This window comes from Oncorhynchus masou, chromosome 15, assembly GCF_036934945.1.
Source record: "Oncorhynchus masou masou isolate Uvic2021 chromosome 15, UVic_Omas_1.1, whole genome shotgun sequence".
Taxonomy (NCBI): domain Eukaryota; kingdom Metazoa; phylum Chordata; class Actinopteri; order Salmoniformes; family Salmonidae; genus Oncorhynchus; species Oncorhynchus masou.
This window is the reverse complement of record NC_088226.1, coordinates 26,688,817-26,715,967: the sequence shown is the minus strand read 5'-3', so window position 1 is coordinate 26,715,967 and position 27,151 is coordinate 26,688,817. Positions and strand designations below refer to the sequence as shown.

General features: G+C 41.4%; 1 protein-coding gene across 1 annotated transcript in view; it reads left to right on the top strand.

The window, feature by feature from the left end:
• LOC135556830 (probable phospholipid-transporting ATPase IA) overlaps window positions 1-27,151 on the top strand; it is a 116,596-nt gene that overhangs the window by 52,812 nt on the left and 36,633 nt on the right. The window contains exons 13-15 of the mRNA XM_064990273.1: window positions 5,804-5,976; window positions 7,780-7,963; window positions 22,155-22,265. Of these exons, the coding sequence (XP_064846345.1) occupies window positions 5,804-5,976; window positions 7,780-7,963; window positions 22,155-22,265 (468 nt within the window). The remainder of the gene's footprint in view (window positions 1-5,803; window positions 5,977-7,779; window positions 7,964-22,154; window positions 22,266-27,151) is intronic.

The following is a 27,151-nucleotide window of genomic DNA, read 5'->3' as shown; positions in this document are numbered from 1 at the left end:
CACGTGTAACCATGCCAGCTCAGGACCTCCACATCCGGCTTCTTCACCTGCGGGATCATCTGAGACAAGCCACCCTGACAGATGATGAAACTGAGGAGTATTTCTGTCTGTAATAAAGCTCTTTTGTGGGGGAAATTAATTCTGATTGGCTGGGCCTGGCCACAAAGTGGGTGGCCCTGGCTCCCAAGTGGGTGAGTCTATCAGTTTTGCACATCGAGAGACTGAAATGTTTTCCCATTTCTCCTTGCAAAACAGCTCGAGCTCAGTGAGGTTGGATGGAGAGCATTTGTGAACAGCAGTTTTCAGTTCATTCCACAGATTCTCGATTGAATTCAGGTCTGGACTTTGACTTGGCCATTCTATCACCTGGATATGTTTATTTTTGAACCATTCCATTGTAGATTTTGCTTTATGTTTTGGATCATTGTCTTGTTGGAAGACAAATCTCTGTCCCAGTCTCAGGTCTTTTGCAGACTCCATCAGGTTTTCTTCCAGAATGGTCCTGTATTTGGCTCCATCCATCTTCCCATCAATGTTAACCATCTTCCCTGTCCCTGCTGAAGAAAAGCAGGCCCAAACCATGATGCTGCCACCACCATGTTTGACAGTGGGGATGGTGTGTTCAGCGTGATGAGCTGTGTTGCTTTTACGCCAAACATAACATTTTGCATTGTTGCCAAAAAGTTCAATTTTGGTTTCATCTGACCAGAGCACCTTCTTCCACATGTTTGTGTCTCCCAGGTGGGTTGTGGCAAACTTTAAACGACACTTGTTATGGATATCTTTAAGAAATGGCTTTCTTCTTGCCACTCTTCCATAAAGGCCAGATTTGTGCAATATACGACTGATTGTTGTCCTATGGACAGAGTCTCCCACCTCAGCTGTAGATCTCTGCAGTTCATCCAGAGTGATCATGGGCCTCTTGGCTGCATCTCTGATCAGTCTTCTCCTTGTATGAGCTGAAAGTTTAGAGGGACGGCCAGGTCTTGGTAGATTTGCAGTGGTCTGATACTCCTTCCATTTCAATATTATCGCTTGCACAGTGCTCCTTGGGATGTTTAAAGCTTGGGAAATCTTTTTGTATCCAAATCCGGCTTTAAACTTCTTCACAACAGTATCTCAGCCCTGCCTGGTGTGTTCCTTGTTCTTCAAGATGCTCTCTGCGCTTTTAACGGACCTCTGAGACTATCACAGTGCAGGTGCATTTATACGGAGACTTGATTACACACAGGTGGATTGTTTTTATCATCATTAGTCATTTAGGTCAACATTGGATCATTCAGAGATCCTCACTGAACTTCTGGAGAGAGTTTGCTGCACTGAAAGTAAAGGGGCTGAATAATTTTGCACGCCCAATTTTTCAGTTTTTGATTTGTTAAAAAAGTTTGAAATATCCAATAAATGTCGTTCCACTTCATGATTGTGTCCCACTTGTTGTTGATTCTTCACAAAAAAATACAGTTTTATATCTTTATGTTTGAAGCCTGAAATGTGGCAAAAGGTCTCAAAGTTCAAGGGTCCGAATACTTTCGCAAGGCACTGTAATACAGTGGATGCCTAGGCCAATAGGCAATGCCGTATGCATTTAGTCCTCAAATCTCTGACAGCTACACCTTAAGTTGGACAATTATTGTTTTAGGAAAGTAAAAACGAATAAAACAATAGGCTATATGGTTTTGCATATGCTCCAGTTTGAAATACAAGGAATAATGTTTTTGTAATTAGTTATAGGCTTTTGAAGGACATGTAAATGTGACTCAGTTAGCCAATATCCCTTGTTTATTGATTGTGCTGGCTGCGTGGATAGTGGTTTCCTAATGGGTTACGCACCCAATGCATATGGATGACCGGTAAATGTCTGAAATGTCCAATAAATTAAAATATTCCTGGTCACTTGTCAAGCGCCAAATGTTCCTGACGGAAACCCTAACTGCTATACACAATCACAGTCTTTCTCACACTCTTCTAAAACTAAGGGTGTTCTTCTTGACTTGAGATCCACTTTAACTTTTTCGCAAATATCACATTGATTTAAATTAATGACTTATGCAAAAGTCTGAGTTGCACAACCTTATCTCCACTTTGAACTGGGCCAACTGAATCAAAGCTTGAGTCAAGCCTATCTGAAGTGTTCTGTGTAGAGAGAGGTCAGGGGTCAAAACCAGAAGGGCAGAGGAGAATGTGTGTGAGGCTCATTGTTTTCTCAGACATCATTGACTGCTCTGCTTGATGCTCACTGACAGGAGGAGCTGCCGTGACTGAACTCTGGGCCTGGAGGCAGCAGCTTGACTGGGAAGTGTATGTGTTTGCCTCTGTGCGTGCATGAACGCACGTGGGTTGTGGATGTTGGTGTGCATGGATGTGCATAATATGTCTGCTTTATTTATCGGTGTATGCCCCTCTTTGGGTGTGTCCAGGGTTGTATAGAACTGTATGAGACTAATGGTGACACGTCCGCCTCCTCGGAATCCCTGTCAAGTGTGTCATGTCCTGTTCGCTACATTACTCAACACTTACATCAACAATGGATCACAAAGTCTTGATGGAATCTCGCGTGTTTTTTTGAATGGATGCCATCTCACCACTCCTAAACCAAACACAACTGAGTCACATACGTTAACTGGTCAGTCTAGCCATAACAAAGAGGCTTTAGTAGGAGACATAGCATTACCACTAAAATACCTCGTTGGAAATGGGGACCCTACTTCAGAAAATGGCTGCACTGCTTGATTGCGGTTATCGTGATAAACCGCTTGTACCCAAACATTCCCAGACATGCACCCAGACGTACAAAGTCGGTCCACTGCACACACTTCCATACATTAGTGTTCCCTGTTAAATGCTTTCACACAAGTGTGGTGCCAGTTCACCCTGTGAGGAATCACTGCTTTTGGTTCCAGGGTTGGACACATATGTCAAATGTGAGTCTATTCTTACTCATGTGTGTAACACACACACACACACACACACACACACACACACACGTTGCTTGCCAGCCCGCATGCTGTTTTATGGCCCCCATCAGGGATTTACCATGCTCATGTGGAGAAGTCCACACAGCTGCATTCCTCCCTCCCTCCCTGCCTCCTCTCATTCAATTTCTCTCCCTCTTTAGCTTCAATCTCTCTCTCTCTTCATCTCTTTCCCCCCCCCCCCCTCTCTCTCTCTCTCTCTCTCTCTCTGTGAAACTTGAGGCCCTTCTCTTAAAATATTGTCCTTCAAGCTTTGGTTTCAAGCTTTGTTATGCCAGGAGAGGGTTGCATTGTCCCGTTCATGCCCTTAGGTATCTAACCCTCCTCATCTGACCCTCCCAAGCCTCATTCATGACCACTAGGTCACCCCTGCATTTCATTATAGTCACACCCGGCCGGGCCATCTGTTCAATGTGTTGGGTGTGACCACCTTCGGGTGGAGGTGACGATACCTTTGGGTGGAAGGGCCCACGTAGGTCTTGTAACCCAGCTGATACGCTCGCTCTCACACAAGCCCAGATGCAGATACTTGTGAGTCTCAACCTTACCTCACTCTTCAGACCACACCTGAGTCTGCTGGAGTCTGCGACTCCTATGGGCAAACGGGGTGACTTTCCGCCCTTCTTTATGTGTGAGTTTACCTTTACAATCGTTTGAGTCACTTCTTAGTTATGGGCTGTTAGTCATACAGGACAATTATTGAACTTCATATCACTATCCTCGCTCTTTTTAATACTCTCAATGTCTTTACATAGTAACCACAGCTGGTGTAAAGTTTAAATGACATGTTGGCAAGAACCAGAGTTATCGCTGCACATCATGTTGTTCGAATCATTGTATGGCTGAATTCCTTAGTTTGGTTAAAAAATGTAGAAGGTCCTTTTCAGAGAGTGGTAAAGTCTGTCATTCAAAATTATATTATAGGCATCTATGTAGTAATCCAACTTGACCAAATATTGATGACCACTGTTCACAAATATTGTTATTTATTTTGTTTAATTCAATAACTACCATCACAAGGATACATCTCAGTCACCAATTCCTCACCAGACAACAACAGCAGCAGAAATTGATGGACAATTTATAACCAATTATACCCATGTCATTGATTAGTGTGGTCTGAGAGCAGCATGTCTGTCTCCAATCCCAATTCGAAACCTAAAGATTTACTCTGTCTGGGGCATGTGTGACCTCTCCTGTAGTAATGTATGCACAGCCACATACTCTAGAAGATGTTATGTATCCTACTGCACAAATAAATATTACCAGAGCTGCGATCACATTTCATCCATGTTGTTTCAAGTAGTCTAATATCTTATTTCCATTAACCAAGCCCTTGGCCCCAGGACCACATGCTCGCAATCCTCAGAACCCTCACAACCCTCTTTTATAAGCACATCCATAGCTGTTCCGGTCTCTCTTGGAAATGGTTCCTTGATTGGTTTTCTCTCCAGATGCACAGATGATGTCACCGTGACTACAGTATGTCCATCTCCATCCTGGGCTTTCCCGAGTGCAGCCGCTCCTATTAGATGGCACTTAATTTTACCGGCCATTTATGGCATTTCAACATCGCTTGTCATCGTATCACTATATCACAAACACAACACGAGAATACATCCATTCACGTCCCAAACGTTTTGCTCGGTTTGTGATTTGAGTAATCGTCTCTTGGCCAGGCGTCTGAATAGTCTGTCCAATAGGCATGTAAAACATGGAGGACAGCTGCTATATGGCAGCTTAGTAAGAGAACGGAGAGTGGAGAAATTGACCCTCATTGATTTAGGGACTTATAGAAGATGGAGCCTCCGAGGACGCTTGAAAGACTATGGACTTTCGAATGGGCTCTCCAGCCCAGCGCTGAACTGAGATCTGTGGAAATCGTATCTAGCAGGGATGCTTTGTGTGACCCGTACTTGGTTGGTCGTCTTCTTGGTTTTCAACATGAAACGCATAGGATGACGAATCCCAATGACATACGTCTAGGGTGTCTGTCCTCACGGGAGCCGATACTTTTACTAGCCCCGCTTATCGCTCCAGCAGATGATCCGGGGAATCACGTGGCTTTTTATGGGCAAAATTATATTGAGGTTCAGTGCATTCCCAAGCCAAACATGACCCATCCGCCAGTACAACCTAACCCTTAGAATAACAGTCTCCTCTTTAAGGCCCTATTTGCCATTTTGAAGAGTAATTCTCAGAGTTTGAAACATTAAACTAACAGAGGGTTCATGTGAAGTATCCATAGTATTCAAGTCAGTGGGGATTTAAAATAGTCCAGGTTTAGTCAGTATATGGAAATATTCCTGGCTTTCAGTTTGAACAAATTCAGATGGCTTGGGACATTCCTGAAAATTGGCTCGTAAACCCAGACAGCTAACTGTAGGGTACTTGGTTGCTGAGAACTAAATTATGGAACTGCACAACGAGAGAATATAAACACTTTGTTATTAATGCCCGATACCATGTGAAGTTATGCTTTTCCAAATGAATCATCAAACCGTTTCTAAGTGACCGAGCCTTATGTATTTTTGTGTTATGTTCTATCATTGCATGATGTTCTATCATCTGTAACAACCCTAAATTGTCTTGGCAAGCCTGAATAGTCTTTACCATATGTAAAGATGATACTTGTCATATTTTTTTGCACTGTAAAAATAATAAAATTATTGATAAGGTCAATGTATTCACTGGAGAATAGGTTGCCATGTTGTCTCAAAAACATTGCATTGAAAACCTCAACTATATTTACGTTACTTCACTGACATTTGTAGAATGTGTTCTGTTTAGATATGGTAGTCCTAATGAAGAGAAAATGTGTGTCTTTACAGGCAACCAGGGAGACCCTCAGCCAACACTGTGGAATGCTGGGAGACGCCCTTCACAAGGAGAACGATTTTGCCCTCATCATCGACGGAAAGACTCTCAAATACGCCCTTACGTTTGGAGCACGGCAGTACTTCCTAGACCTTGTCTTGTCCTGTAAAGCAGTGATATGCTGCAGGTAAGGCCCACTCACCGAAAACAGTGTTACACTGAGTATACAAATATTAAGAACACCTGCTCTTTCCATAACAGACTGACCAAGTGAATCCAGGTGAAACCCTAAATCCACTTCAATCAGTGTAGATAAAGAGGGGGAGACAGGTTAAGAAGGATTTTTAAGCTTTAGACAATTGAGAATTGGATTGTGTATGTATGCCATTCAGAGGGTGAATGGGCAAAACAAAATATGTGCCTTTGAACAGGGTACAGTGCCTTGCGAAAGTATTCGGCCCCCTTGAACTTTGCGACCTTTTGCCACATTTCAGGCTTCAAACATAAAGATATAAAACTGTATTTTTTTGTGAAGAATCAACAACAAGTGGGACACAATCATGAAGTGGAACGACATTTATTGGATATTTCATACTTTTTTAACAAATCAAAAACTGAAAAATTGGGTGTGCAAAATTATTCAGCCCCTTTACTGTCAGTGCAGCAAACTCTCTCCAGAAGTTCAGTGAGGATCTCTGAATGATCCAATGTTGACCTAAATGACTAATGATGATAAAAACAATCCACCTGGGTGTATTCAAGTCTCCGTATAAATGTACCTGCACTGTGATCCATCCCAAGGACATCCCAAGGAGCACTGTGCAAGTGATAATATTGAAATGGAAGGAGTATCAGACCACTGCAAATCTACAAAGACCTGGCCGTCCCTCTAAACTTTCAGCTCATACAAGGAGAAGACTGATCAGAGATGCAGCCAAGAGGCCCATGATCACTCTGGATGAACTGCAGAGATCTTCAGCTGAGGTAGGAGACTCTGTCCATAGGACAACAATCAGTCGTATATTGCACAAATCTGGCCTTTATGGAAGAGTGGCAAGAAGAAAGCCATTTCTTAAAGATATCCATAAAAAGTGTTGTTTAAAGTTTGCCACAAGCCACCTGGGAGACACACCAAACATGTGGAAGAAGGTGCTCTGGTCAGATGAAACCAAAATTGAACTTTTTGGCAACAATGCAAAACGTTATGTTTGGCGTAAAAGCAACACAGCTCATCACCCTGAACACACCATCTCCACTGTCAAACATGGTGGTGGCAGCATCATGGTTTGGGCCTGCTTTTCTTCAGCATGGACAGGGAAGATGGTTAACATTGATGGGAAGATGGATGGAGCCAAATACAGGACCATTCTGGAAGAAAACCTGATGGAGTCTGCAAAAGACCTGAGACTGGGACGGAGATTTGTCTTCCAACAAGACAATGATCCAAAACATAAATCAAAATCTACAATCGAATGGTTCAAAAATAAACATATCCAGGTGATAGAATGGCCAAGTCAAAGTCCAGACCTGAATCCAATCGAGAATCTGTGGAATGAACTGAAAACTGCTGTTCACAAATGCTCTCCATCCAACCTCACTGAGCTCGAGCTGTTTTGCAAGGAGGAATGGGAAAACATTTCAGTCTCTCGATGTGCAAAACTGATAGAGACATACCCCAAGCGACTTACAGCTGTAATCACAGCAAAAGGTGGCGCTACAAAGTATTAACTTAAGGGGGCTGAATAATTTTGCACGCCCAATTTTTCAGTTTTTGATTTGTTAAAAAAGTTTGAAATATCCAATAAATGTCGTTCCACTTCATGATTGTGTCCCACTTGTTGTTGATTCTTCACAAAAAAATACAGTTTTATATCTTTATGTTTGAAGCCTGAAATGTGGCAAAAGTTCGCAAAGTTCAAGGGGGCCGAATACTTTCGCAAGGCACTGTATCTCATTCTAATGTCCTGCATCACTTTCTACTCTCCTGTAGGGTGTCCCCGCTGCAGAAGTCGGAGGTGGTGGAGATGGTAAAGAAGCAGGTGAAGGTGATCAAGCTGGCCATTGGTGACGGTGCCAACGACGTGGGCATGATCCAGACGGCTCACGTGGGCGTGGGCATCTCGGGCAACGAGGGCCTGCAAGACACCAACTCCTCTGACTACTCCATCGCACAGGTGAGGGTTCCGGAGTGAAGTTTCCCCTCGGTACAAATATAAGATCAGATTCCCCTATAACCTTAACCATTAGTGGGGAAAATGTCAAACTGACCCCATGTAGGAGCAACTCCTTACTCCCATACACTACCAGTCAAAAGTTTTAGAAAATCGACTCATTGAAGGGTTTTTCTTTATTTTTCCTATTTTCTACATTGTAGAATAACTATGAAATAACATATGGAATCATGTAGTAAACAAAAAAGTGTTAAATCAAAATATATTTTATTTTTGAGATTCAAATAGCCACCCTTTGCCTTGATGACAGCTTTGCAAACTCTTGGCATTCTCTCAACTAGCTTCACCTTTTAATGCTTTTCCAACTGTCTTTAAGGAGTTCCCACATATGCTGAGCACTTGTTGGCTGCTTTTCCTTCACACTGCGGTCCGATTCATCCCAAATCATCTTAACTTGGTTGAGGTCAGATGATTGTGGAGTCCAGGTCATCTGATGCAGCACTCCAGCATGGAGGTGTTGGGTCATTGTCCTGTTGAAAAACAAATGATAGTTCCACCTAGCCCGAACCAGATGGGATTGCGTATCGCTGCAGAATGCTGGTTAACTGTGCCTTGAATCCTAAATAAATCACAGACAGTGTCACCAGCAAAGCACCCCCACACCATAACACCTCCTCCATGCTTTCCAGTGGGAAATACACATGCGGAGATCATCAGTTTACCCATTCCATGTCTCACAAAGACACGGCTGGAACCAAAAATCTCCAATTTGGACTCCAGACCAAAGGAAAGATTTCCACCGGTCAAATGTCCATTGCTCGTGTTTCTTTGCACATGCAAGTCTCTTCTTATTATTGGTGTCCTTTAGTAGTGGTTTCTTTGCAGCAATTCGACCATGAAGGCCTGATGGACTGTAGTTTCTCTTTGCTTATTTTATCTTATAAAAACCCAAGATGGCGTAGCAGTTCAGACTTCTTTGTCTTGTTGTGTCCAGTGTATATATCTTTTTTTTTCTTTGTATATATTTTGTATATTTTTAACCTCAATTTCAAGAGTTTTCTCCTACAACTTGCCTCACCCAATGTGGTATGGATCTGCTATTTTTTATACTTTAGACCCGGAACCCCCAACAGAAGCTAGCCAGATAACTAGCTGCTAGCTAGTAGTCAGTTAGCCACTGCTAGCGGTCATCAGCTAACCTTAGCCCTGTCCACGCAGCCGTCATACCACTCAGGAAGGAGACGCGTTCTGTCTCCTAGAGATAAAAGTACTTTGGTGCGGAAAGTGCAAATCAATCCCGGAACAAAAGCAAAGGACCTTGTGGAGATGCTGGAGGAAACAGGTACAAAAGTATCTATATCCACAGTAAAACGAGTCCTATATCGACATAACCTGAAAGGCTGCTCAGCAAGGAAGAAGCCACTGCTCCAAAACCGCCATAAAAAAGCCAGACTACTGTTTGTAACTGCACATGGGGACAGAGATTGTACTTTTTGGAGAAATGTCCTCTGTTCTGATGAAACAAAAAAAGAACTGTTTGGCCATAATGACCATTGTTATGTTTGGAGGAAAAAGTGGGAGGCTTGCAAGCCAAAGAACACCGTCCCAACCGTGAAACATGGAGGTGGCAGCATCATGTTGTGGGGGTGCTTTGCTGCAGGAGGGAATGGTGCACTTCATAGAATAGATGGCATCATGAGAATTGAACATTACGTGGATATATTCTTAAGCTTGGTTGCAAATATGTCTTCCAAATGGACAATGACCCCAAGCCTACTTTCAAAGTTGTGGCAAAATAGCTTAAGGACAACAAAATCAAGGTATTGGAGTGGCCATCACAAAGCCCTAACCTTAATCCTATAGAACATTTGTGGGTAAAACTGAAAAAGCGTGTGCGAGCAAGAAGGCCTACAAACCTGACTCAGTTACACCAGCTCTGTCAGGAGGAATTGGCCAAAATTCGCTCAACTTAAAATAAAGTGGTGATCCTAACTGACTTAAGACAGGGTCCTTTTACAATGATTAAATGACAGAAATTGTGTAAAACTGAGCTTAAACTGAGTTTAAATGTATTTTGCAAAGGTGTATGTAAGCTTCCGACTTGTGGAGGTCTACATTTTTTGTTCTGAGGTCTTGGCTGATTTCTTTTTATTTTCCCACGATGACAAGCATTGAGGCACTGAGTTTGAAGGTAGGCCTTGAGATACATCCACAGGTACACCTCCAATTGACTGAAATTATGTCCATTAGCCTATCAGTAGCTTCTAAAGCCATGACATAATTTTCTGGAATTTTCCAAGCTGTTTAAAGGCACAGTCAACTTAGTGTATGTAAACTTCTGGAATCAATCTATTGGGGGAAAGAAATCCCTCTCGTCTGAATAGCTCACACAGTTTCCACCATGCCAGGACAGAATGTATAATTTAAGGGATGTCTGTGATGGTTTTTATAGATTTCCTGTCCCATTTCTAAATCAATTCTTCCCCAGTGTCCTCATCTACCTCAAACTTTTCAATGTTCAACCATGAGGGAGAAGGGCCATTGTCAAACCTCAACCTCAGAAATCTAGACTGTGCAGCCCAGTAGTACATTCTGAAATTGGGGAGGTTTAAGCCCCCTTCACCGTAATCAAGAGTCAAGTCCATTTATTTACACAGGTCACCCTCCACTTTTTGCAACAAGCTGGCCAGATTGAGTTTATAGAGGTTGTTCAGGTTACCATCCAGCATTATGCCCAAATATGTGAAGGCCATAGGCGACCATCTAAAAGGAAACCTATGCTTGATGGTATGATAGTCAAAGACAGATAAATGTAAGATTTGCTTTGATCAAAATTGACCTTATATTCAGAGAAAGAACTATAATTCTGTAATAGGTTCTGTAAGTGAGAGAGGGAATATTCTGGGATCTTTAGAAATAAGATAAGGTCTTCCGCAAAAAGTAATAACTTGTGGGTATGGGGGCCCACCTCAAAGCCATGTATGTCAGGGCACGTTCTATTGACCTCAGCCAACGGTTTGATGTTGAAGGCGGAGAGGTGGGGGCTAATTGGGCAACCTTGTCTGTTCCCCATATAGACAGAGAAAGAGGATGACGTTATCCCATTGGTAGCAATCCTAGCTTTAGGAGATTTGTAGAGTGATTTTATCAAATTTACAAACACAGTGCCTAAACCAAACCTTTCCAAGACGCGAAAGAGATATGGCCATTCAACCGAATCAAAGGCCTTTTCGGCGTGGAGGGAGACATTAGATTATTTGTTTTTGTTAGCAAGTTGAATTATATCAAAGAACCTTCTGAGATTATTGGTGTACAATCTATTAATTATGAAGCTAGTCTGATCTGGGTTGACCAACAGGGGAAGACATGACTCCAGTCTCTTACATAGCATCTTGGTGACCAGTTTACAATCTGTGTTAAGGAGAGAGATTGGTCTAAAGGAGGCGCACTTTAGCAGGTTTTTCCCTTTCTTGTGAATTACTGTAATCACCGCTTGAGAAAGCGACTCTGGAAAGCAGTTGTCCACCCTTGGCTTTTTTAAGTACCTCCATAAGGTAGAGTACCAACAGCTCCTTAAATTCTTTATAGAACTCTGGAGGGAAGCCATCCTTCCCAGGAGATTTATTAGAATGTAAGGATTTAATGGCCTCCAACAATTCAGGGACTGAGAACTGTTCCCTCAGGCGCTCTCTGTCTTCCTCTGATAGGCATGGGAGGTTGAGAGGAGAGAAAAGAGTCCATCTCTAATAGATCATCGCTTGATTGGGAAGTGTAGAGGTCTTTGTAATATTTCTTAAAAGTACCATTAATTTCAGTGGAGTTGGAAGATATCTCATTAGTAAGAGTTTCTATAGGATTAATTGTCCTCTTACTTTCCTTTGCTTTCAGTTGCCACTTGCTTTCTGTGTGCTTTGTCTCCAAGCTCGTAGTAATGCTCTTTTGATTTAGTGATGGCCCTCTCAGCTTGGTATGTGTTCAGAGTATTATATTTCAGTTTTTTATTTACCAAAAGCCTGTATAGGTCTTTAGTCAGGCCTCTTTTTGGTAGGTTTTTTTTTTCAGATTCAAGGACATTCAGTTCAGCACTGTGTTTTCTCTTTAGTGTAGGAAATGATCTGCCCCCTCAGATAGGCTTTCAATGCATCCCAAAGAATGAAACTGTCAGGAGCAGAGGGTTTGTTTGTTAAAGTAAAAATATTGATGCTCTCATTGATGAATGCGCAAAATTCAGGTTGCTTCAGGAGTGTAGAATTTAGTCTCCGTCTATATGCTCCATTTACCTTGATAGGAATGGAGATTGATAATATCAGAGGGGAAGGGTCACATCAGTAATCTGGGGAGATAATCAATATCTAACACTGAAACAGTTGGGTCGATAGTAAAAGGTTATCTCTCTCTGTGTGTGTGTGTGTGTGTGTGTGTGTGTGTGTGTGTGTGTGTGTGTGTGTGTGTGTGTGTGTGTGTGTGTGTGTGTGTGTGTGTGTGTGTGTGTGTGTGTGTGTGTGAATAAAAAGAGTAGTCCCTACCCTGTGGGTGCATCTGTCTCCAGATGTCTAGTAAATTGAGATCCTTCATGAAAGACATGGTGAGCTTGTCGGCTTTGGTTAGAAGAGAGGGTTTATCAGAGGACCTAACAAGAACTGTATCTAAACAAAAATGTAAATCTCCTCCAACCAGTAGCCAATCCTGGTGGTGCTTGAGCAACCTGAAGGAAGACATTCTGAATAAACATATGTTCATCGAGGTTAGGAGCATAAATATTCAACAGGGTCCAAGACTCTGAAAACATATGCCCCTGCACCAAAACAAACCTGCCAGAGGGATCAGAGATGATTGTTGACACAGAATGGGAAGTGTCTACTGATCAAAATTGCAGTTCCTCTTGCTTTGGAGTTAAAAGAGGACGCAAGAACTTGTCCTACCCATTCCCTCTTTAGTTTCTGGTGTTCACTGGCTGTAAGATGTGTTTCTTGTAAAAACACAATGTCAGCCTTTAATTTCTTAAGGTATGTATAGACTATTTTCCTCTTAATTGGCCTGTTAAGACCCATAGTGGATTAAGCATAGGTTGGGTTTCAAATATATAATGAATGGTACTTCCTCATATGTAAATAGTCAGGTAATGTTTCAACTTTAGTTTAACACTGAAGTGACCTATGTGTCTCTTTAGCAAGGAAACAACAATAAACATAGAAAAAAAACATAAACCCCACCCACACGGATCGTTGGACTAAAACCACAATCCCAAGAATCAAACATGAAAACACTTGTAGAGATACATTGCTGCTTGCTTTCCATCTTGCTCTTACTAGCTAAATCTTGGCGTAAACTAAAACCTACGAGATCTCTATGTTGAAAACAACTGTTGTGAATAGACATCTATGGCTGAATATTTACTGTCCACAATAAGGGCTGCTTGAGTGTCTTTTCAGGAGAAGAGGAGGAACATAAATGTGGGAAAAGCAGTGGGCCTAACTCAATTGCTTTTCCCAGTGGATATTGACAAAACCACAATATACTCTCCTGTAAATGTAATAGAACTCCCCACAGGAAAAAAACTGTTAGTTGAAAATGTCCAGATCAGCTGTAGCGACCGGATAGCAGGGTAAACGGATCCAAATGACAAGAATACATCAGCAGTTCAGTCCCAGGAGAGCACGAATAAGAAAAAAAAACTGCATCTACCACGGAAAGACCATCGTGACTCAAACGCGGTTCAGTTCTTTGAGAAAAGTGAACACTTCTCCCGGTGTGGCTTCGGCCATTGTACAGAACTTTCATCCGTGCAGGTTGAATGAGGTAGCCGGTGATGTTCCTCTCGTTCAGTGCTTTGGCGGCTGGTCTGAACTGTTGCGACATCCGCGCTCACACCCGGGAAAAGGCTGACCCTCTTGATGGTGATGTCCTCTTTGGCTCTTGCGAGTTGCAGTATCTTTTCCCTGTCCTGGAAACGGAGGAACCTGATCAGGATGGCCCATGGGTGCTCATCTGGCCGGGGTTTCGGTGCTGGTTCTCTATCTAGTCTACCTTGTTTTTGAGGTAGGCATTGTCCTTCTGCAGCTGTATTAGAACCTGGTCATGTCTAGTGACGGTATCTTCAACTGTGCTAATGCGCAACTCTGCCTCAGTCTTTCTCAAAAGGAGATAATTCAGGGAGGATTTCAGGTCATCAATGGAAGAATGGAGTTCAGCTGATTTCTTGTTAATTGTCAGAGAAAGACCTTTGTTACCATCTTGAATTTCCCGGAGGAGAGTAGCAAGCATGTCGGCAGGCTCGGAAGAGGCTGCTGAGAGCAACAGTCTGGAACTTCTTCTGAGTTATGAAGGCTAATGCTAATCTTGCTACCTGTGGCGTTATCATTATCTTGGGATTCAACATGTGTTAGAATATTGTTTCAGCGTTGTTATTTAAGTAATAATAGGATAACTTTGAGGAGCTCGGTTTGTCAACATCTGCTCAGCTCCACGGATTCACGTGCTCTCCACAAATGAACTTTTAATAAGGCACACCTGTTAATTGAAATGCATTCCAGGTGACTACCTCATGAATCTGGTTGAGAGAATGCCAAGAGTGTGCAAAGCTGTCATTAAGGCAAAGGGTGGCTATTTTAAGAATCTCAAATATAAAATATATTTTGATTTGTTTAACCATTTTTGTTACTACATGATTCCATATGTGCTATTTTATAGTTTTGATGTCTTCACTATTATTCTACAATGTAGAAAATAGCACAAATAAAGAAAAACCCTTGAATGAGCAGGTGTTTTTCACCTTTTCACCTGTAATGTAGGTGAATAATTTGGAAGGAGTGTTAGGGTTAGGGCCAGTAGATTAGACAGGTAATCTTTGCTGACACAAGTGAGCAGCAGCAGGACAGGCATCTTTTGACAACGTATTCTATAGCCACAGTTAGGTATTTATAAAGAAACCAATTCTGAAAATGTAAACTCATTATTCAATCTCAGTAACCAGTATCTCTGAAATTCAGAGATAACAAAAACGACAAGGCTTCTATATCATGGATACATTTGGTTTTTCTTCTGTCTCTCTCCATTATTTCATGGTATATACTGTCAATGCCTCACTGTACTTTGTTAATATAGCCAAGGGCTCTGTAAGCAAGGCAAGCCAATAGTTAATTAAAGCACAGTACAGTCTCTAAGCCGTAGCATTGGATTACTCTGAGAGCGACTCTGTCTTTTCTGAAGTACCCCCACTATCTACATGACATTCAGAATGACGAAAGCAGACGTCTTCATAGAATCGGTTTCGGTTGCATCCCAGCAATGTATTCCAGGCCTCATTGGTGTGTAACAATTTGTTGCGCGATAAAGTCAATCTTCACAATTGCATAAGATGTTTTTATTCCTTTAATTGTACTGTATAGGCTACAGCCCTGTCCAGACTCACTCCAGACAATGCATTTTATAGACTGTAGCATCATAGCTGTGTTAGCAATTTATGTTATTCTTCAGAAACGCAAACTTCAAAGCAAATCGGGGAGAAAAATAGGTTTATTCAGAGAGGGCAAGTCAAGATGTTGGGAGTCAGATGTTCAGTCTCCCCGTCCTCAGCTTTTCCCCCAGAACAAGGGACAGGAGGCCACTTATAACCCCAGATGTTGAACTGAAACACAACTCCTATTTACAATTCACTATTGACCATTAGTACTATATTTAGTGTAGTACTCTCATCCTCTCATCCTCTCAATCTCTGCGTTGTGTATTTATCTTAAAAGTATTCTTACATTCTTACATTCTTACATAGTAAAAATGTATTTTTAGAAAACATGAAAAAAATGGACAGAATAATAAACATTAGCAGTCAGCATAAAATCGTTCACATTAAACGCCTTACATTTCACACACAAGGGCATATTCTACTTGCCGTTGCAATAAGACATAGATTTCCCACAAAGTTATAGAAAAGGGATATTAACAGGTGTGATACCACATCTGAGAGAGCACGGTTCATTACAGCACCGAGGACAGTTACCACGGACACATTTACCACAGTCATGAGGCTTGGTGTGACGATGAAGACCTTTATGACCCCCACCACGTTCTGGTGGGGCACCACTGACACCCATCTCCACAAAGACACGCTTGATGAATCTTATATCACGTAACCATCAGATTCTTAGCACACAAACGTCGGGCAATAACACACTTGATAACCTGGATGAGGATAAGAAAAATAACCACAACTCCCACTGTTGGAAGTATCATGCGACACTGTGGCCCCATCCGAGGACAACCCCGGACAGGGCCAAACAGTAAGGATATAACCCCACCCACTTTGCCAAAGCACAGCCCCCACACCACTAGAGGGATATCTTCAACCACCAACTTACCATCCTGAGACAAGGCCGAGTATAGCCCAAAAAGATCTCCGCCACGGCACAACTCCAGGGGGGGGCGCCAACCTAGACAGGAACCTGTAGGAGCCTAATCAAGGGCCAAATGATTTTGCGTCACCACAGTTCAAATGGCAACCATCTCCGCTGTAATTAACTCAAGACTCTCAACTGTACTATTAACTGCGACTTCCAAAGGGTTAGTCATATTAATAACTTCCCGGGCTATTTTAGAAATACCGTAAGAGGAAAACACAATCGCAAAGAATCTCTCCGTTTCTGTAATCACACGTTTATGACGCTGTGAAAAAGGAGAATTCACAACGACGTGTCCCAAATAACACAACCCATGCCACAACTTTGGTAACCAGGACTAGGCATAGGATCCACAGATAAAGTCCCATTAGGAGCTATCATACCATTATTGATGATATTACCGAAGGTATTGGCATAAAAAGTAGTCATAGTGCCACTACCGAGAGTCAATTAAACAGACATGAGACATTCCTCAACCTTAGTACCGTCACAGGCAGATAGGTGGATCTGATGTCTGATCACACTTACTCTGTCCTACTTTGACAAATGCGTCCTGGCGCAGTTGAGACAAATTCCCGAACGAGTGACCTATTAAAACATAACCACCCAACAGGGGCATGTGTAATAACTAGGTAAGGTGGTCGCTGATTAGTGTTATTGGTCATCAAAAGTGAAGGAAGGTACTGCAGAACTTAAGTACTCTCGCATGTTGATACTCAACATTCCCACTTTAAATTAGTCCAAACAATCGCCTTATACCAATTAACATCTCCATATACCCAACATATCACTCTGTTAAAAGGTTCAAAGGAATAACCCTTAAAATGGAATACCTGCCCATGATGTGAATGGTGCATATGTACAAACCCAGCAACTACTTTGATTGACTACTGTGACATAATGTAGAGAAAGAGCTAGAAACGTATTGACGCCCGAGTGTCCCTCATCCTGCTGATGCATCTCTGTGTTAGAAATGGAAACAACATCCACATCCTGTATTAGGAGGAAACTCACAAGGAAAATAATTTCAAACATCTTTCACTTGTCTGCAAATATTCAATCGTCTTATTGTCAAGGTAATCATTCACAAAATCATTCACACTGGTATCAGTCCCACATAGATAACTATTAGAAATGATGTTCTGACAGTCTGCTGGTAGTGAGGAATTATTCCGTTCCACTGGTTGATATGGACTTCTCTAATGAACACTTCACCGGTGATCTTGTATCGTTTCAGGTACAGTCAAGGGATATTTCTGCAGCTTCAGATGGTAGATTCTCATAACCTGGAACGTAGGAAACAAAAAAGTGAAAGTGACATGTCCTGGTTTCAAGAGATTGATATTTCACATAAATTTCCCAGTGTCCCAATTTTCAAGAAACCGTTGGACATTTCACCTAGATAGCCCTAATATGATGATTGTGGTGTACAACATAGAAGCTTATCAGGTTCTGATCACCTCACTATGCTTCTTCACCCAAGTTTGGCCCCCAATTGCTAATCAATCAGTTCTTTATTCTCCTGGCTCCACTTTGTCATCAACATGGACAACCTTGCAATGACTAACATGTATCCATTGTGATTTTCCCTGAACATTTACTGCTGACCTCATTATGAGCAAAGCTTGATAAGGACCTTCCCATTTTGGCCCTAATGTGTCTGTCACCAATTTCTTTACCATCACATATTTTTTTACCATCACCCACTGTCCTGGCACTACGTCATGTTGCCCCTCGGGAGTTATTCCCCATTAGAGAGTTGTATGCTGTAGTAAAACATTGTGTCACTCATAAAGTGGACGCCTGCTTTTCTATAATGTACCTGTCAAGCACACTGGTTCCATATCCACATTTTTCTTTGTAGTCCAAATAGCATGGTTCTGAACTATAGATTCGGTTCTGAACTGTAGATTCGTGTATCAATCTTCATTGGACCAGTAGAAATTGATAATGGTTTGGTCTGTTTCATATCTGTCTCTCCCCACCCCACTCCTGTTGCTCTCATCTTATTGCTCATGTACTGAGGACATATGTTTTGCATAAGATATGGACAATACAGGGACTTCAGCACCCATATCTACAAAAAATATACTGCAAAGTTGTTAACCATCATGTTCACATATATTCCATCTGATTTCATACGTACACCAGCTGAGATGGGACGTTTTCCCTTAGACACTTCTTCTCCTGGCCACTTCTGATAAAATCAAGTTTTTTTTCCAACATTCTCCTTGCCAGTGACCAGAAATCCCGCAATAATAACATTTCTTTTTATCGAACAAATAATGTTGTTGTTTTCACTCAGAACCTGCACAACTCTGATAAACCACGTCTCGTGGATGCTTAAAAGTTGATTTATGTGTGATCACTATCTCTAGAAGTTTGTCTTAAAACATTGTTCACCACTGCTGTCAGAATCTATTGACTCAAAACCAAGCAGTATTGCTTGAAACCTGATCTGCCTTGCCCAATTCAGTGGGAGAGGGAACAGAGAGGTCACGTCTGACTTTTTCACCCGTGTCTCCTCTTCTACTTTGAAATGGGTATAGACATTCTTTTTTAACCTTTAGGTAAGTGACGGCCCAGGAACAGTAGGTTAACTGCCTGTTCAGGGGCTTGAACTTGCAACCTTTCAGTTACTAGTCTAATGCGCCAACCACTAGGCTACCCTGCCGCCCCAGTGAGTCTCATGTTCACATCTGGAAGAGCTGTTCCACCCTTTTCCAGAGTGGTTTTCTCACTTAACAATGACATTACATTAACATCAAAAGTTGTATAATATATATATATATATCCATGTTAATATATTTATTTGTGAACAGCAGTTTTCAGTTCTTTCCACAGATTCTCGATTGGATTCAGGTCTGGACTTTGACTTGGCCATTCTAACACCTGGATATGTTTATTTTTGAACCATTCCATTGTAGATTTTGCTTTATGTTTTGGATCATTGTCTTGTTGGAAGACAAATCTCCGTCCCAATCTCAGGTCTTTTGCAGACTCCATCAGGTTTTCTTCCAGAATGGTCCTGTATTTGGCTCCATCCATCTTCCCATCAATTTTAACCATCTTCCCTGTCCCTGCTGAAGAAAAGCAGGCCCAAACCATGATGCTGCCACCACCATGTTTGACAGTGGGTATGGTGTGTTCAGGGTGATGAGCTGTGTTGCTTTTACGCCAAACATAGCGTTTTGCAATGTTGCCAAAAAGTTCAATTTTGGTTTTATCTGACCAGAGCACCTTCTTCCACATGTTTGTGTCTCCCAGGTGGCTTGTGGCAAACTTTAAACAACACTTTTTATGGATATCTTTAAGAAATGGCTGTCTTCTTGCCACTCTTCCATAAAGGCCAGATTTGTGCAATATACGACTGATTGTTGTCCTATGGACAGAGTCTCCCACCTCAGCTGTAGATTTCTGCAGTTCATCCAGAGTGATCATGGGCCTCTTGGCTGCATCTCTGATCAGTCTTCTCCTTGTATGAGCTGAAAGTTTAGAGGGACGGCCAGGTCTTGGTAGATTTGCAGTGGTCTGATACTCCTTCCATTTCAATATTATCGCTTGCACAGTGCTCCTTGGGATGTTTAAAGCTTGGGAAATCTTTTTGTAACCAAATCCGGCTTTAAACTTCTTCACAACAGTATCTCGGGCCTGCCTGGTGTGTTCCTTGTTCTTCATGATGCCCTCTGCGCTTTTAACGGACCTCTGAGACTATCACAGTGCAGGTACATTTATACGGAGACTTGAATACACACAGGTGGATTGTATTTATCATCATTAGTCATTTAGGTCAACATTGGATCATTCAGAGATCCTCACTGAACTTCTGGAGAGAGTTTGCTGCACTGAAAGTAAAGGGGCTGAATAATTTTGCAGGCCCAATTTTTCAGTTTTTGATTTGTTAATAAAGTTTGAAATATCCAATAAATGTCGTTCCACTTCATGATTGTGTCCCACTTGTTGTTGATTCTTCACAATAAAATACAGTTTTATATCTTTATGTTTGAAGCCTGAAATGTGGCAAAAGGTTGCAAAGTTCAAGGGGGCCGAATACTTTCGCAAGGCACTGTATCTCCACATAGCCCTTTTTAAGGACTCTTAAACTCTTTAAGGACTCTTTAAGGACTCTTAGAACCTCTTCTAGAACACATTGTTTCTGTAGGGCCTGGCTACCCATAACTTATGTTCACTCAAAGCTTGTTGAATGCTTACATTAACCACACGCGTAAAAATTACTACTCAACTAGCAACTCACTTCTATGCAACAAGAAGGTTTCATCCCAAAAAAATTGCTTCTCAACTAACAACTCACCTCTATACAACAAGGTTTCACAAAAACAGAGGCCTCCAACCTTTCCATAGAGTAAGGCCTCCAACCTTTCCATAGAGTAAGGCCTCCGAACCTTTCCATAGAGTAAGGCCTCCGAACCTTTCCATAAAGTAAGGTCTCTGAACCTTTCCATAGAGTAAGGACTCCGAACCTTTCCATAGAGTAAGGACTCCAACCTTTCCATAGAGTAAGGACTCCAACCTTTCCAACCTTAACCCCTCTGCTCTAGCCTGGGGTTGACCAATTAGAAGTCTTTGCAGTACAACTTGGCCAATGGCCAAATAAGTATCCCACTCCAGACTCATTGTACAGACCAATGGAAATGTGGCCCACGTAGCTCTGAGTTCAGGAGTGACATTCCACAGAACCTAACAGATGCTGAACTGAAACCCAACTCCTATTTACAATTCACTATTGACCATTAGTACTATATTTAGTGTCGTACTCTCGTCCTCTCAAACTTTGCGTTGTGTATTTATCTTAAAAGTATTCTTACAGCTGGATTGCAAGACAATTCAGCATTACACTACCTGGAAACGATATACAATATTATTATCCATTTCCTTGGAAATCAATTTTGTCAGGTCAGCAATAAATGATAATGCTATGTGAATGAGCTCTACATACAGCACAGTGGAACTGTTTTGAGATCAGTTGAATGAAGTCTGAGAAAGTTCAGGGCCCAGGAGCCTCTGCTGTCCATCCGTCATCAGCTCACTGCTGTGGGAATACAGGCCGTTTTATCCCAGAATTGCCTCAAACATTTTTATTTACAAGTTATACCGTGCCCTGGAGGGCAGGTAGTTTGCCCCTGGTGATACATTAGGCAGGCCGCACCACCCTCTTGAGAGCCCTGCGGTTGCGGGCGGTGCAGTTGCCGTACCAGGCGGTGGTACAGTCCGACAGGATGCTCTCAATTATGCATCTGTAAAGGTTTGTGAGGGTTTTAGGGGCCAGGCAAAATTTCTTCAGCCTCCTGAGGTTGAATAGACGCTGTTGCGCCTTCTTCACAAAAATGTCTGTGTGAGTGGACCATTTCAGTTTGTCAGTGATGTGTACACAGAGGAAACCCATTAAAGTATTATGTCGAGCCCTGGGAGAGCATACCCCCTCTCTGGCTCTCCCCTTTTCAACAACTTAAGGCAAAACTAACTCCTAATCAAACTATGACAAAAAAATGCCTTACATTTGTCCGTGAAGACCTTGTTCTCGACTGCCCTCTGGCCCTTCAGTTTCCTGCTGTCAAACGACGATAAGATTCTTTCTTTATTTAATGTTATTTCAATATTAAATTATTTAATGTTTCTTTATTTCATTTAAAGAGTTTCTCTCAAAGCATTTTTTCCTCGAGGGATTGCCCCGGTCCTGGGTTGTCCAGGAACAGTCTGTGTACAAACTTTATAATGCCTGTGTCATAACTTTTGGGTTGTTCATTTATTTTGGCCTCTCTCCTCCCTTCCCTCCTACGTAGTTCAAATACTTGAAGAATCTATTGCTGGTTCACGGTGCCTGGAATTACAACCGCGTCGCCAAGTGTATCCTGTACTGCTTCTACAAGAACATTGTCCTGTACATCATCGAGGTAAGTCATGTAGCCCTCAACAGCAACAACCTTCGATGTCTCCCTTAGGGTTCCCATGGCAGTGGTAAGGCAGTAAACTCAATTGGCATAAAAAACGTAGATTTTCCACATGACATTACCAAGTTGAAGTGAAGGGAATTTAAAAAAATGTTTTTATGACTAAGGCATATGCCCTATACGCTAGTTTGCCAATTTGTCCAAGTCTATATACAGATATATAAAACATGATATGATATAAAACAGAATCCATGTATATTCAGCTTTACTGGAAGCCAGTCGTCAAGAATCCAAAACCAGTTTTTAGAAAACTGTAGTATAGATGGTAGGAATTCTGCTCCACTCAGTGTGTAGCTTCTTGGTCTCCGTGGCCAGTGGTGGCATTTAACAGAAGCCAGGTCTTGTGCTAATAGCAGCTTCAGAGCTAAGACCAAGCGTGACCTGACAAGTTTTCAAGATATATAACTTTAAAAATACAGGAATACAGCCAGTTTGCAAAATGCATCATACCATCTATATTTCTGTATTTTGAAAGAAAATATATCGTAACTTGATTGCTGACATGCAAAACATTTTGGCACTATATCAACAATGGACGAATGAAAAAAATCCCAAAGATAGTTTTTGGGTGGAATTTTCCTTTAAAAAGCCTCTTGGATCATCCCAAATTTCATCATCCAATACTTCTTTCAACAACAGTTTTTCAACAAAAGTTACTCCCACCTCAGGGAACAGTGATGCAGACACAGTGAATTAGATACTCCCCTCTTCCCCCTCAGTGAGTCATCACTGTGTGCTCTCAGGCACACTGGAGGATTGGACAAAGAGCTTCTGGGCCCAACTATTCAAGATCAGTGAAGATCATCCTGATGTCATGAGAATGTCACCACCACCACCCCTGGCACATTACAGAGACCGAAGGGTTGCACGCTGACATTACCCGTACAGGAAATCTGAGCCCTTAAAGATTACATTTTTTCCCCCGCTCTTTTTCTGAGACACTTCACCTGTGAACTCCCTTTTCATCCTTGTTTTGGTAAATGTGCTGTGGGAAATCTTGGCGTAACCTCAAGGCCTCTATGTATGTCTGTGTCTATCTACACTCTTAGAAAAAAAGTGCTATATATACTGAACAAAAATATAAACACAACATGTAAAGTGTAGGTCCCATTTTTCATGAGCTGAATTAACTTCTTGCGTCGAGCAATCCCGGATCCGGGATCCTATTTATAGCCTCAAGCTCATTAGCATAACGCAACGTTAACTATTCATGAAAATCGCAAATGAAATGAAATAAATATATTTTCTCTCAAGCTTAGACTTTTGTTAACAACACTGTCATCTCAGATTTTCAAAATATGCTTTTCAACCATAGCTAAACAAGCATTTGTGTAAGAGTATTGATAGCTAGCATAGCTATTAGCCTAGAATTCAGCCAGCAACATTTTCACAAAAACAAGAAAATCATTCAAATAAAATCATTTACCTTTGAAGAACTTCAGATGTTTTCAATGAGGAGACTCTCAGTTAGATAGCAAATGTTCAGTTTTTCAAAAAAATATAATTTGTGTAGGACAAATCGCTCCGTTTTGTTCACGTTTGGCTATGAAAAAAAAACTGTATCCAGTTATAGCCTCAAGCTCATTAGCGTAACGTTAACTATTTATGAAAATCGCAAATGAAATGAATGTGCTAGCTCTCAAGCTTAGCCTTTTCTTAACAACACTGTCATCTCAGATTTTCAAAATATGCTTTTGAACCATAGCAAAACAAGCATTTGTGTAAGAGATAGCTAGCGTAGCATTTAGCGGGCAACATTTGCACACAAACCAGAAAAGGATTCAAATAAAATCATTTACCTTTGAAGAACTTCGGATGTTTTCAATGAGGAGACTCTCAGTTACATAGCAAATGTTCAGTTTTTCCTGAAAGATTCTTTGTGTAGGAGAAATCGCTCCGTTTTGTACATCACGTTTGGGTACCAAAAAAACACGAAAATTCAGTCATCAAAACGGCGAACTGTTTTCCAAATTAACTCCATAATATCGACTGAAACACGGCAAACGCTGTTTAGAATCAATCCTCAAGGTGTTTTTCACATATCTCTTCATTGATATATTGTTCGTGAATGTCTACTTTCTCCTGTGAATCGCTTGGAAAAAGATGTGCAGTTGAAGATGACGCACCAATTTCGACGGAGGACACCGGGCGGACACCTGGCAAATGTAGTCTCTTATGGTCAATCTTCCAATGATATGCCTACAAATACGTCACAATGCTGCAGACACCTTGGGGAAACGATAGATCGGGCAGGCTCATTCCTTGCGCATTCACAGCCATATAAGGAGACAATGAAAAAGAGAGCCTCAAAAATCCTGCTCATTTCCTGTTTGAAGTTTCATCTTGGTTTCGCCTGTAGCATCAGTTCTGGGGCACTCACAGACAATATCTTTGCAGTTTTGGAAACGTCAGAGTGTTCTCTTTCCAAAGCTGTCAATTATATGCATAGTCGAGCATCTTTTTGTGACAAAATATTGCGCTTAAAACGGGCACGTTTTTTTAATACAATAATGAAATAGCGCCCCCATAGATGTAACAGGTTAATAGATCAGAGAAATGTTCCATATGCACAAAAAACATATTTCTCTCAAATTTTGTGCATTATCCTTTGCCAGGATAATCCTTTCACCTGACAGGTGTGACATATCAGGAAGCTGATTAAAACAGCATGATCATTAAACAGGTGCACATTGTGCTGGGCACAATAAAAGACTACTCTAAAATGTGCAGTTTTATAACACAACACAATGCCACAGATGTCTCAAGATTTGAGGGAATGTGCAATTGGCATGCTGACTGCAGGAATGTCCACCTGAGCTGTTTCCAGATACTTGAATCTTAATTTATCCACCATAAACTGCCTCCAACGTCATTTTAGAGAATTTGGCTGGACATCCTAATGGCCTCACAACCGCAGACCACGTGTAACCACGCCAGCCCAGGACCTCCACATCCGGCTTCTTCACCTGCAGGAAAAATCTATAGATTAGGGTCTAAAAATTCCTAGAGTAAGGCCCAATTTATTTATTTCAATTGACTGATTTCCTTCTATGAACTGTAACTCAGTAAAATCTTTGAAATTGTTGCATCAATACATTAATGAATAAATGAAATGTTATTTTCGTGTCAAATCTCCAATTGGCAACCCATCCCTTATGGTAACAAATATTACAGTGATTCACTATGGTAATTAAATGATCGTTCTTCTTCTTGTGTTCTTTGCATTTAGCATCGCATAAAGAGTGAAAAAAAATCTATTCAAATCTAAAAAATCAATACATAATAATAGTAAATAAGGTTATCCAAACAATAATTACTTCCCTAGAGCAGTAAAATAATATACATACATACATACATACACTACCGTTAAAAGGTTTTAGGTCAATTAGAAATGTCCTTGTTTTTGAAAGAAAAGCACATTTTTTGTCCATTAAAATAACATCAATATCATCAGAAATACAGTGTAGACATTGTTAATGTTGTAAATGACTATTGTAGCTGGAAACGGCAGATTTTGAATGGAATATCTACATAGGCATACAGAGGCACATTATCAGTAACAATCACTCCTGTGTTCCAATGGCACGTTGTGTTAGCTAATCCAAGTTTACCATTTTAAAAGACTAATTGATCATTAGCAATGTCACGCCCTGGTCTATAATTATTACGTTATCTTCATTTATTGAGTCAGGCCAGGGTGTGACATGGGTTTATTTGTAGTGTGTTTCGTCTTGGGGTTGTGTGGGGTGTATAGATTAGTCTATGGCTGCCTGAGGCGGTTCTCAGAGTCATGTGATTATCGTTGTCTCTGATTGGGAACCCTATTTAGGTAGCCTGGGTTTCACTGTGTGTTTGTGGGTGATTGTTCCTGTCTCTGTGTTTGTTGCACCAGTCAGGGCTGTTTCGGTTTTCGACGTTTGTTGTTTTGTATTGTTCGTGTTTCGTCATAATTAAAGATGTATCGAACGAACCACGTTGCATTTTGGTCCGATCCTTATTCCACCTCTTCGTCAGAGAAGGAGGTAGAAGAAAGCCGTTACAAGCAAACCCTTGTGCAATTATGTTAGCACAGCTGACAACTGTTGTTCTGATTAAAGAAGCAATACAACTGGCCTTCTTTAGACTAGTCAAGTATCTGGAGCATCAGCATTTGTGGGTTCGATTCCAGGCTCAAAATGGCCAGAAACAAAGACCTTTCTTCTGAAACGCGTCAGTCTATTCTTGTTTTGAGAAATAAAAGCTATTCCATGTGAGAAATTGCCAAGAAACTGAAGATCTCGTACAACGCTTTGAACTACTCCCTTCACAGAACAGCGCAAACTGGCTCCAACCAGAATAGAAAGAGGAGTTGAAGGCCCCGGTGCACAACTGAGCAAGATGACAAGTACATTAGTGTCTAGTTTGAGAAACAGACACAAGTCCTCAACTGGCAGTTTCATTAAATAGTACCCGCAAAACACCAGTCTCAACTTCAACAGTGAAGAGACGACTCTGGGATGCTGGCCTTTTAACCCTTTTAATGGTAATAAACTGCCTTTGTTGACACGGCAACAGGCAATCCTTTCATTTTCATAGGGCACCATAGACGCATAGATCATTGTGATTTTAGTGTCTCATTCATCATTTCTCTTTGACTCAGTGCACACGCAAAAGTCCAGCTTGGATTTCCAACAAACCGTTTAGGTGTAAGATAGTGTACCAAATGTAAATGAGAAAATAAAAATGTAATTCAAATTGCGATCAAGGGCCAACGGTGCCGAATGCAAACACTCGAAATTATACCTTGTAAACGCTGATCCCTTTCATGTAGTTGTCTTAGCTTTCATCCC